Source organism: Rhinolophus sinicus, chromosome 9 (assembly GCF_057876585.1).
Source record: "Rhinolophus sinicus isolate RSI-liver-muscle chromosome 9, RSI-T2T, whole genome shotgun sequence".
Taxonomy (NCBI): Eukaryota; Metazoa; Chordata; class Mammalia; order Chiroptera; family Rhinolophidae; genus Rhinolophus; species Rhinolophus sinicus.
The window spans coordinates 22,829,196-22,841,968 of NC_142509.1; the positions used below are offsets into that span (position 1 = coordinate 22,829,196).

Consider the following 12,773-nt stretch of genomic DNA (forward strand, 5'->3'; position numbering starts at 1 on the left):
AAACCCGGAGAGCAGGGTCTGTGTGTGTGTGTTGTTGGTTCTGTTCTTGGCGAAAACATCCCACCCCTTTGACTGATGAGAAAGCTATTGCTGTGAAGCTTAAAAGGGAGTTAAAGAAACAAACTCTCTTTTTGGCTCGGAGGTATTTCTGGAGGGGGATTGATCTCTACTTCTGCCTGATCCTTATAGATCCTTATTGAAATCTCCCTTACTTCTCAGGGTGGGAGCCAGGCAGGGATTAGGGGAAGGCCGGCAAGTGGGGGTGATTGTGCCAGTCGCCTAGCTCCCCCAGGGCCCAGCACTAGGTGTTCCCGTCACATGTAGCGGCGTCATGTTAACTGCAGTAGGCAGGCATGCAGGCAAATGTGCTGCCTTCCTTCTCTGTGCCATGAAAGTGTTGAGTGGAGGAACCACTGGGGGCATTTTGTCTGCTTCAAGGAACAGCACCCGTTCTCAAACCAAATTTGGTTGTGGTGGTTCTCTGCCAAGGTTTGTTCCCTCGAAAAGCTACTCCGTGCCGGAAACACAGTGACTGGGAGCAGCTCTTGTATTGACAGAGGATTGAGGGAGATTTTCCTGGGGCTGGTCCATCTGGCCTTGCCCTCCCTGGGGCCTTCACCAAGTCCCGGTCCCAGTGCAAGGGCATCAGAGGAATTTTTGCCCTAGGCCAGAGGGATAGCCAGAGAAAACTGACGCCTAACCCTCCTGAACACCTAACAGTTCTTGACTCTGTTTTAATGGTTTATTCCCCTCCCATACCAAGAATATGAAGGTGAATTGAGTGCAGATGAGTGGGTGTAGGATATCTGTTTCTGTACGAAATATGACTGACTGTATAAAAATGAACACAAAGAGACATCCACATATTACGGATGGTCCCCAACTTAACGCTGGTTCAATTTAACAATTTTTCAACTTGATGATGATGCAAAAGCAATAAGCATTCGGTAGAAATCATACTTCCAGTTTTGAATTTCGATCTTTTCCCGGGCAAGCAATCATGCAGTTTTGACTCTTGTGCTGCTGGGCCGCGGCAGTGAACCGCAGCCCCCGTCAGCCATGCGATCACGAGGGTAAACAACTGATACTCTACAGTGTATTCATTGTGTTGGATGAGTTTGCCCAACTGTAGCCTTATGTAAATGTTCTGCGCACGTTTAAGGTAGGCTAGATGTATTAAATGTGTTTTAAACTTCATGATCTTTTCAACTTAATGGATTTATCGGGATGTAGCCCCATTACAAGTCAAGGAGCAAATGTATTTCAGACCAGAGTTTTCGAAAACTACATCATTCTTTGCACTGAGTAATATGTTAACTCTGGATATTAAAACAGATCATTTATAAAATGTGTTTTACAGATTCCCTTAAAAATACTATTCTCGGTGTTGGAATAACCAAATATATCATTTGGTGGAATTTTTATGGTTTGCGTCAAAGTTGTCCGAAGATATTTTGTATCACCCATTTACATTACATTTTTATTACTGAAATTGACACTTTATGTTTCTGCTAACCTAAAGGGATATTTATCTTGAAAAGTGAAATAAAATGTCTACCTATTGTCATAAGTTGCCCTTTTCATTCCTTTTGTTTTTTAAAGGTTTTCTTGAAAACAAATTTGTAAACACTAATCCCTTTACCCAGTAGTTTTGTATGATTTGGGGGAATATATTTGTGAGTAGCATGGTTTACAGTTTCACCCAGGGGTGTGTGTGTGTCTACTCATATATCTAGTCCATAAATCTAAGGGTCATGCCTCCCTTTCTGTTGTAGTACCTCCACGAAAATGGTATTATACATCGGGATTTAAAGCCAGAGAATGTTCTACTCTCATCTCAAAAAGAAGACTGTCTTATAAAGGTGAGAAATTCATGTTCTGTGTGTGGCCACTCCAGTAGATAACAATTCAACTTTTTTAATTCATTAGGTAAAAATTAGGAGTGTAAAAAGGTTGAGAATTTGACCTTTCCACTCTTAGCAATTATTTTAGAGATCAGGTGGTATTGCTTCAATCCAGATTCTAGTGAGCGTTTGTTGAGCTCCATTGTGTATAAGCCACATTTACGTTCAGAGGGAGGGAGGAGGCATCCAAATGGACGAGTGAATCACATCCTCTGTCTTCCCCTTCCTTCTGTCTAAGGCAGTGCTTCTCAAACTTGGCTTTACTTTAGAATCTCCCGTTGATTAAAAAAAAAATTTTGTTTTTATTAAAAAATAACCACGTCACCCAGGTATAAGTGTGTTTTCCAAGCTCAGGTATTCCAGTGTGCAGACATGGTTCAGAAACTGGGGTCTAAGAGCCACACATAACTAATTAGAATCCTGGAGTGTCTGTGATAAGGATTATAAACGTTTTAAAATGTTACAGAGAACATAGGTAAGTTGGAGAAAAACCTGGGCCTTGAGTTTTTTTGGCTCAGGAATTTTAAGCAAAATTAAATAACTTGCAAAGTTTAGAATTCTCTTAATTGATACATGAATTTGTAGATTCCAGATTAACAGCAGGCATGAAATGTAGGATAGAAACTGATATTGACTGCATGTCTTTTGGGGCTGGCAGACTATATTAATTTTTTAATTTTATGATATCATTAAAAATGACTCCCTTTTGTCTTTAATTTTAGATTACTGATTTTGGGCAGTCCAAGATTCTGGGGGAGACCTCTCTCATGAAAACCTTATGTGGTACCCCTACCTACCTGGCTCCTGAGGTTCTTGAGTCCTTTGGGACTGCTGGATATAACCGAGCTGTGGATTGCTGGAGTTTAGGAGTTATTCTTTTTATTTGGTAAGAAAAAGTTTTCATTGCTTCAGAGTCTGGTGAGAGGTAATTAGGTGAAATGTGTCCAGGTAGATTTAATTTAGGTCATTTTTGTATGACCATTGATGTAAAGAAAAATCTAATTTTTCATTGTGCTGCAAAAGAAATCTTTATATCCGAATGCCACTGAGAATGCCACTTGATTTATTTTCCTTTCTCTCTCTACCAATATTAAGCCTTAGTGGGTATCCACCTTTCTCTGAGCATAAGACTCAAGTGTCACTGAAGGAACAGATCACCAGTGGAAAATACAACTTCATTCCCGAAGTCTGGGCAGAGGTCTCAGAGAAGGGTATGGATACGAAAGGGTTAAGAATTTATGGTTTGCGGAAATGTGTGTGTGCTGTGGTGGGAATTCCTTTTCAAATCCCGTGATGTTTTCTCCTGTTGATTCTGTTCATAGAGGAAGGGAGGTATTAAGAGCATGCGCTCCAGAGCCAGGCAGATCTTGACTCAAGTCCTGGGTCAGCTACTTCCTAGCTTTGTGACTTTAGGCAAATTACTTAATATCTCTGAGCCTCCATTTTCTTTATTTGTAAAGGGGGCACAATAAACCATACCTTAAAGGGTTTTTGTGAGGATTAAGTGTAACATTTACAAGTACCTGGTACCTATTTAAGTACAGGAAATAAGTAACTTTTTAGTTACAAAGTTTCCTTTGAGTAAGTAAGCATTAAGAGCTAAATGTAATTTTTTACTGTATTTAAGAATTTAAAAGTGCAACTATGTAATTATCAAAAGAAAGTGTAGAAAACTAAAACTAAATGTCAAGTAATGTAACACAGATAATTGTGTTAAATGTCAGAATGTCTAAGGAATAATAATGTTGCCATATACAAGCCAGCCTCCACTTGCTGGCTGTCAAGCTTTATTTCTGCCAAGCCTGCACTTCCGGGAACCTTTCTCTGGTGGAGGAACTCTCACCATCAATCCGTGAGTCTTGGGGAGAGTTGCTTCAGCATCCTGAGTGTCTTAAAACTGGGTGGAATTTCAGCTTTAATTGCTTGGAATTTGAGTCCAGCAATGAGAGAAGGGACAGAGAGCTAAGAGGTTATGGTGCCCGAGCAGGGAGAGATGGGGAATATATATCACGGTCATTCTGGTGTTCTCAGAGCACTGATGAATACAGAGTGAGGAGTATTACCCTGTTTCCCCGAGAATAAGTTCTAGCCAGACAATCAGCTCTAATGCGTCTTTTGGAGCAAAAATTAATATAAGACCCGGTATTATATTATACTATACTGTATTGTATTAAACTATACTATATTAAAGACTTAGGACTTATTTTAGTAAAATAAGACCGGGTTTCGTATTTTTTGCTCCAAAAGACACATTAGAGCTGATTGTCTGGCTCTGTCTTATTTTCGGGGAAACACAGGAGGGGGCCCTGCCCACCATGCCTGCTGACTCCATGATGACCTCAACCCCTCTCTCCTCTTTCTGGATATTGGGCCTGTGATTCTGGCATAATTTAATTTTGCTGATTGAATGTATTTACCCTTCTCACTGTGATTTGCCAAATTATCTTATTGCTTTAGCTCTGGACCTTGTCAAGAAGTTGTTGGTAGTGGATCCAAAGGCGCGTTTTACAACAGAAGAAGCGTTAGGACACTCGTGGCTTCAGGTGGGTATGGGACAATGCCTGCTGGCCTAAAATACGTGGACATCTCTGAGCTGTGCCTGAGAGGAGATGAGGAGGATTGAAACATGTTTGCTTTGTTGGGTCCTTTTTTTTTTTTTTTTTTTTAATTTTATTGGGGAATATTGGGGAACTGTTTCTCCAGGGCCTATCAGCTCCAAGTCCACGTTCTTCAATCTAGTTATGGAGGGCACAGCTCACTGGCCCATGTGGGAATGGAACTGGCAACCCTGTTCAGAGCTCACGCTTTAACTAACTGAGCCATCTGGCTGCCCTGTTAGGTCCTTTTAATGCAACTGTTTTGACTGAGTTTTAGGTCTGTGTGGTGTGTATATGCATGTATATGGTGGTGGGTGTGGGTGTGTCTTTGTGTGTGTTTAGTGCAGTCTTTCAACTTGACTCATAGCTCTTGGATGGACAAGCTCACTTTGTGGCCTCTCTTGGTTCCACGTGGCTTCCCTGAGTCTTCAGTTGGGTTGTGTTCCTTTGAGAGGTTGTTCTAACTCCAGACCTCCACCTCCAGCTGTGCTCCCCTCTTCCCTCAAACTTCCCACCCCAAACAGGTGGGATGGGCATTCAGCCATCTGCAACCTTAAATCGGGAAAACAGGTTGGAGGAGGAAGGCAGCTACCCAGGGGGAAAATAAAGGGGCCCACTTCTTGTTCATGGTAAGCATGCCATTACTGCAGACTTGTCACCTGTGCTTCTCAAGTCTGCATTACCTCTGTGTTCCTGCTAGGGGTCATGGCTGCTATTAGATTATGCACTGAACTTATTCAAGCTTCCAGAGTCAGAAGTCCTTTGTAGGTGTGCTGGGCTAACCTGTGGTTTAGGAATTAGCTGTAGCATCAGGCAAGTGTTCTGATGGACTTTCAGCTCTTCTGTTAAGTCCAGTTCGATTCAGCACAGCTGTACCCCTTTCTATTAACTTTCATCTGGTCTCTCTGTTTTCTGTGGGGATGGAAGAACTTAACCAGGTAGCTTGAACAAGAGGCTCAAGCTTTCTGGGGAATTACTGGTCCAGGAGCTCATTCAGTGTCAGCACTGTCCTTGTGGGACTCTGGGAAGACTGTCCCCATTCGTTCTCTCTTCCAATCCTCCACACCTAACAGTTGGGCTCAGGGTGAGAACAACACATCCTTTAAAAAAAAAAAAGGAAAAGTAGACATAAGTGTTTGGGGTGTTGCCCTGGAAACGGCAGTCCCCCTAGAAGAAATCTGTCAGATGATTTAGCACTTTATAGAGCACACAGATTTGAAACAGCAGGACCCTGGAGAAAAGGGATTCAGAAACAAAGGGTGCCTTTGCATGTGGGGATTTAATTTTGATGAGAAAGGAAAACATACTCCTTGGCTCTTTTTATCGGTCCTCACAGGGAAAGTAGGGGGGCCAGATGTGGAGGTAGAGGACTTGTGTTAGTGTTGAAAAAAAACAACGGAGCTGGCCAGTTGGGCCTGGGAACAAATGTCCAGCTTGCATCTGCCTGAAATTTACGAACAAGCATAGCCTATGTTTCTTGTACCTTTTGTCTCCCAAGAAAACTGTTATTCACAACCGAGGGAAAGGTGAAGTTCAACCTGGCCACAGGGGTCTCATTTGAATGCTTTTTTGTCCACATTTTGGTTTTGCAGCACAAGTTCTCAGAGTCAACATTGAAGAAGGACAAGGAAGCAGATTGTCCACATAAATCATCTGCTAGTGTTAGTTTAGCTTTTATTCCGGGAACACTGAATATTTTTAAAGAAACCAAATGGTCATGTGGGTCTGGCACTGGACTGAGCATTTGGAATGTGAGCTCCATTTTGTCATTAAGAGAGTGTCCAATTTGGGGAGCATCCCGTGTATCCATTTTTCGCCGCCTGTGCACTTCCTGAAATAGATGTTTCCTTACGGCTCGCTTCTGAGACATATTACAATTTAATAATTTTGAATAGATTGTGGACATCTCAAAGAAAGGGTATTGACAGGTACACATGGCTTCCTGTGTTATGACAAGGCAAAGAGCTCCTTGTTCATATTACTGCTGACCGATGACTTGTTTTCAGTATAGGCCTCAATAGGCGTGTGGTCAGCTCTGTTGGGATTCACGGAAGAGCTGCCACTTGAGGGGCATTCCAGCGTGGTTTGTTCGTGCTTTCATTGTTTTAATGAATGAACTTGTGTGTTAAGCACTGTTAGGCACTGTGGATGCGAAGAGGAATAAGATACAGCCTTGCCTTGGGGAGCTGATAATCTGGGTGGGCCAGCGCTGATGACAGTCACCACAGAGCAGTGTGACGCATGTGGTAATAGGAGAAGGTGCAGAGTATTGGGGATCCGTAGGATGAGAGGAGACCACTGTGCACGGAGCTTCCAGTACCCACAGGTTCACCTGGTGTGAAGAGAGTCTAAAGAGATTCGCCTGGGGATAGTATGGGAATATCAGTTTGTTAGGGCTGCCATAACAAAATACCACTGACGGGGTGGCTTCAACAACAGAAAAGCATTTTTTCAGAATTCTGGAGGCTAGAAGTCCAATTTCAAGGTGTCGGCAGATTTGATTTATCCTGAGGCCTCGCTCCTGGCCTTGCAGGTAGCTGCTTTCTTTCTGTCCCACATGGTCAATTCTCTGTGTGTTCACATCCCCGGTGTCTTTTTCTATTCTTACAAGGTACCAGTCCTGTTGGATTGGGGCCCCACCCTGACTACCTCCTTGTACCTCTGTAAAGGCTTTGTCTCCAAATTTAGTCCATAACAGTGGGGGACAGCATTTTCAAACATTGATTGAGTCCCTCTGATATGGAAACCACTGTGCCTATTACAGTGCCTGACATCTAAGGGTGCTTGGGAAATATCTGTTCACGGAGTGAATGAGGAAGGTGGATGAAGTGGATGGCCAGGAAGGCCAGGAGGGTATTCCCGGTGGAAACTGTGAGCAGGTGTAGGAGGAAATAAGGGATGCACTTTAAGAGAGATCCTAAGGGAGAGTGCAAAGTGAAATCCAGATGAACTTGGAAGTCTCACAGTGGGTCGTGGGGAGCCACTCTGAGTGATGCAATAAACAGTGATGGAAGCAGGTGATTCTAGCTCCTAGATACGGCAGGAGATAATCCTCAAGCACTGTAATTTTTCTATAGTCATCAAACTGCTGAATGTTGGAGGCCTTCGCTCCTGTGTCCTCCCCTCCCATCCACCATGGTACACTTGGCTTAATGGGAGGAAGGAAAGGGGGGGCGGGTGGGAAAGGACATGGGGCTTTGGAATCAGGCAGCCCTGGGTCTTTATGCTGCAGATGCTACAGAGTGGCTGAGCTGGGCTTCCAGCTGGCCCCAGAGCCCACAATCCTTAGTCATGGATATTTCCCCTTTCTGAAAGTGGGGAGAGCTGCACTAGGTCTCCTCTCAGGGCTCCTAGATGCCAATAAATCCTTGAGCCCTACAGAAGTGAGCAGCCAGGGGGGTGAGGTGGTAGTTCTCCTGTGTACACCCTCTACCCCCACCCCGTACTTCCCCTTCCAGAAGCAAGAAACGTGTAATGCTGTGACCTGTTCACTTGTCTTCCTTTCTCATTAGACCCAAGCTGTGGGATATTGCAGGCTTGAAGTCCTGGTGGCTTGTACAGCACTTGCTGGGTGAATTTTCCTAGGATTCTGGGCTGGTTTGTTAGGATGGACCCAGTAGCTGACCTCATTGTTGGCAGGGAAGGGGGGAACTCCTGGAGAGATTCGGGAGCTGCATGGAGTCAGCCCTCAGAGGACTGAGCCAACCCCAGCCACTGGCCTGATGGCCGCCTCTGTCAGGATCGGGGATACTTGTTCTGAAAGTCTTTTGACTGCTAAGCTCTGTGGTTCTCTGACCCACTGAGAGCTCTTAGGCACCTGGTTTTGATTTCAGCCAGTGTTGGGTGAGCACTGACTGCTGGTTAGATGACTCTGGGAAGGCAGGTGGTCCTTTCCTCCCAGAGCTTCCGCAAGGGCATGCCATTAGGTCAACAGACGAGATGTCGTTACCCACATTCCTGTTTCCAGGGGCATCCTAGCTCCATCTTTCAAGGAGCTTTCCCTCAAACATAGCCTACTTATGTTTTCCATTTCTTCGCAGGATGAGGACATGAAGAGAAAATTTCAAAATTTGCTTTCTGAAGAAAACAAGTCAACGGCTCAACCCGAGGTCCCAGCCCAGGTATTCCAGATGATGGTTAAAGAGCTGATGAGCAAGAATGATGAGTTTGAATAGTCTCTTTAATAGCAATTGCTTAACATTTTTTTTTAATGTAGTCTCATTGTTTCAGCTTGGTCTGCTATAGCACCCTTAGAAGAGTTAATCATGAAGAATGTTTAATGCATTAGAGAAGCACAGCTAGGGATTGTCACTTAAGAAGTCTCCTACAAGGCAAGATTTGAAAGACTATATTAGAGACTCCAATTTAAATTTGTTGAAAATGATTTATTGATTATGATTTTATTCCTGTAGAGTTCTTTTAAGTTCATATCCATTCATTCCTTTCTTGCCTCCTTTTGGTGAATGATAATATTCCTCGTCCCACTGTCCCCTCGCAGTGTTATAAACGGGAAAACAAAGTTACAAAAAAACTTGTCTTCCCACAAAAGAGCAAGACTTGGGTCTCGCAGTGAAAGGTATCATCATCTCTTTAAACTTCATAACTTAGGAGCTGATGACCAAGATGGGGCTGGTTATGCTGCTTCCTTTCAAAACACATTCTTGAATGATTGGAAGTCAGAGGGAAGAGAAATGTCATTTCGATAAGCATGTCTGAGTCTGGGGGGCGTTGTGGGGATTCAGATGTCAGTGAGGATGACCAGTAATTCTTGGGACTAGAAGTTTCCTATGAAATGCCCCAAATGTAGCTGGAGCATCCTGGGAAAGTGATCATTTTAAAGAAGCCAGCGGTTTTCTTTGACCGTTTCTCCCTTTTCCTTTTGTCCAGCCGTCTACGAGTCGAAAGCGGCTTCGTGAAGAGGAACTGGAAGACGCAGACACCACAAAGCGCCTGGCTGTATGTGCTGCTGTCTCATGAACAGTGCTTCGGAACATGAAAGAAACACACTTTCTTGAACTGTGCTGCCATTTTCTTTATATTTGTTTTTTAGTGTTTGTATTTTAATTAGGAGAGAACAGTTAGTTGCTTTCCTGCAGTCCTCAGTACACTAACACCTAATAGAAACTGGGCTTTGTGCTTCACTGATGATGATCCACTCTTTAGTTACATGCCTTTTTGTGTGGGCATTTGAAATCATGTGTCTTTTGTCTGGTACTCTACCTTGGCTCTTACCGGACAGGTGTCTCAGAGGTGTCCATGGTCTTAGCCTCTGTACGCTGCATACAAATTCTAAAGGTTCCTTAGAAAGGGGCCTGGTGAGATTGGGGTGTAGTTTGTAGAGATTGGCTGACTGCCAAAGTCGTGAGACAGTAGGTATCTTGGTGCATATACCATGAGCCTGTTTTAAATTCTCATTCTAACTCTCATAAAGATATAGGTCCACCGTTATGCTCAGGGAAATAAGCCTACTAGTATATAATTCCACTTACATGAGGTATCATAGAGACAAAGTAGAATGCTGATGTCAGGAGCTGGGGGGCAGGGATAATGGGGAATTAATGTGTTTAGTGGATATAGTTTCTGTTTTCCAAGATGAAAAGTTCTGGAGATGCATCATGATGAAGGTTGCACAGAAATGTGAATGTATAATACCATTGTACTGTGTACTTAAAAAAATGGTTAAGATGTAAAATTTTAGGTTTTGTGTATTTTATCACAATAAAGAATTTTTTAGGGGTGGACGGTTGGCTCAGTTGGTTAGAGCTCTGGGCAACAGGGCTGCCGGTTCAATTCCTACATGGGCCAGCGAGTTGCGACCTCTGCAACTAGAATGAAGTAAATGAGCTGCCACTCAGCTCCCGAGTGGCCAGATGGTTCAGTTGGTTGAAGCGCATCCTCTCAACCACAAGGCTGCTGGTTCGACTCCCGCAGGGGATGGTGGGCTGCGCTCCCTGCGACTAACAATGGCAACGGGACTTGGAACTGAGTTGTGCCCTCCACAACAAAGATTGAAAGGACAACAACTTGACTTGGGAAAGTCCCGGAAGTACACACTGTTCCGCAATAAAGTCCTGTTCCCCTTCCCCAATAAAATCTTAAAAAAAAAAAAAAAAAATTTTTTTTTAAAGAAAGAAGTCCATAGTCCTTGAAACCTTAAGGCCAGATATGTTGTGAATTTTAATATCTTCCTGATTTTAGGAATGGGACATTGCATATCGACTGTATTATGTGTAATACCCAGTGAAGTTCTGTAACCAAACATTAATATTTCTGCAGCAGATATTCATAGTAAAAGGGATAGAGAAGACATTAAGTCATATCAGTTCGGTCTTTTCTGTCAAATGAGTTATGGGTGACTCAGGTTTCAGAGACGTTTGGATTTTGGAAATACAGATAAGGCATGTGAGCATGTCATGTTGACCCAACTGACCAACGAGGCCCTGTGTAAAGCCCCTCCCTTGGTGTTGTCTAGTCCTCAAAAGTGCTTTTGTGGGCTAGGTCCTCTGACCACCTTCATGTAATAGGTGAGGAACCCAGGCTGAAGGAGTAAGGTGATTTGTCTAAAGTCACCGCTAGTAAGTGGCCGAGTTGGGACCCAACCCAGGTCTTTCTGACCCTAATGTTCCTCATCTCAATCCCATATTTAATTAGACTCGGATGTTGACTCACACTGACAAAACTCACAAGAGACTGATGTTCAGTTTTGAATGCTAGTGTTTTAAATGAGTGGATACAGCCGCATGATCTAGAAGTTGGTATATGTTGGTTGCAAGGAATCAGAGGCCCATTCAATTTACTAAATAGAAAAGGATTTGTTTCAAGTTTGAATATGGCTGGGCCCGGGAGCCGTCAGGAGCCCAGGCGGTTCTAATGGCTGGCTGCTCTTGTCTCTGATCCACTGATTTTGCTTCTCTTGTAACTGGCTGGTTGTTACTAAGCCACATTATAGTTCACTGGCCATGCCATAAATTGTCGGTTCAGTTGCCACTGGTGAGCCGGGCAGGGTCAGGGGCACACAGCTGTTGCCCCAGGCAATGGGATAGTGGTTGGCAATTTCCATTAGAAGGGTGTACAAGCATTCTGAGGCTTGGCTGGCCTGGTGCTGGGGTGCTAGATGGGGATTTAGGTGGTTTTCATATTTAAAGGAATGAGGCTGAGATTGCCAAGTTAGATGGGCTTTAACTCATTTGAATATTTAATGTGAAGGCTGTGGTTTCTTAGGGCATTTTTTTCATCGTGGGGCAGTCAGCCAACACTTCTGTTTCCAAAGCACTTTGTATTAGCTCCCTGATTATACCCACCATGGTAGGCTGAATAATGGCCCCCAAAGATGTCCTCATCCTAAACTTCAGAATTTATGAATATGTTCCTTTGCATTGCAAAATAAACTGCAGTTAAGGGTATTGAAGTGGGAAGATCAGTCTTATCCAGGTGGGCCCAATGTTATTACACTGTTCTTTTTAAGAGGACACGAGATGTCAGAATCAGAGGAGATGGAGTGGTGTATTTTGAAAATGGAGGAAGAGGCCACAAGCCAAGGAATACAGGTAGCTACTAGGAGCTGAAGAAAAGGAAATGGATTGTTCCCTCAGAGCCTCCTGACGGGACCCGTCCTTTACACCTTGAATTTAGCCAAGTAAAACTGATTCCAGACCTCTGGACCTACAAAATTAGAAGAGAATAAATTTGTGTTTTAAGCTACCCAGTTTGTGGTAATTTGTTAGAACAGCCATAGGACACTAATATACTCACCAACGGGAAGATATTAGCTGCTGATTTGGGGCCACCCAACATCCACATTTTCTTTCTAATCTCACTCCACTTTTTTTCTCTATCTCATGAAGCGATAGGGGAGGGGGAGATAGTAAAGCTAAGTGTCTGCCTATCTGACCCCTACTATGGAAGCTGAAAGGGTCTCTAGAGGCTCTTTCCCTGGGGCTCTTTCCCTGCTCCCACTGGTCACCCCGCTGGAGGTGGGCACAGGACTTTGAAACATGAGCAAGTGGAGATGGAACAAAAGGATGCAACGTTAGTGGTAGGAGCAGTATTGTGTTAATCTGAGCTCTGCAGTTCCCTGACTTTGGCTTTGGGCAAGTTCAAATTACTGAACTTTTATTTCCTTGTCTGTAAAATGGGTATAATAAGTACCAACCTCATGTGGTGCTTCTGAAGATTCAATGGTGCATTTAAAGTGCCTGGCACGAGGTAAGGGATCCATCCATCAGTGATGGCTTCCATCGTTAAAGGTGGGAGAGCCACGTAAGTATCCAGA

At 43.7% G+C, this 12,773-nt stretch overlaps 1 protein-coding gene across 3 annotated transcripts in view; it reads left to right on the plus strand.

The window, feature by feature from the left end:
* Window positions 1-10,242, plus strand: part of CHEK2 (checkpoint kinase 2) — a 38,258-nt gene extending 28,016 nt beyond the window's left edge. For 2 of the 3 annotated variants that reach the window (XM_019743097.3, XM_074321046.2), the window contains exons 10-15: window positions 1,776-1,862; window positions 2,627-2,790; window positions 3,000-3,115; window positions 4,362-4,447; window positions 8,542-8,622; window positions 9,389-10,242. In XM_019743097.3, coding sequence (XP_019598656.3) covers window positions 1,776-1,862; window positions 2,627-2,790; window positions 3,000-3,115; window positions 4,362-4,447; window positions 8,542-8,622; window positions 9,389-9,478 — 624 coding nt within the window. In that variant the 3' untranslated portion in view covers window positions 9,479-10,242. The remainder of the gene's footprint in view (window positions 1-1,775; window positions 1,863-2,626; window positions 2,791-2,999; window positions 3,116-4,361; window positions 4,448-8,541; window positions 8,623-9,388) is intronic. The other variant, XM_019743099.3, reaches the window with a different exon arrangement.
* The last annotated feature ends 2,531 nt before the right edge of the window (window positions 10,243-12,773 follow it).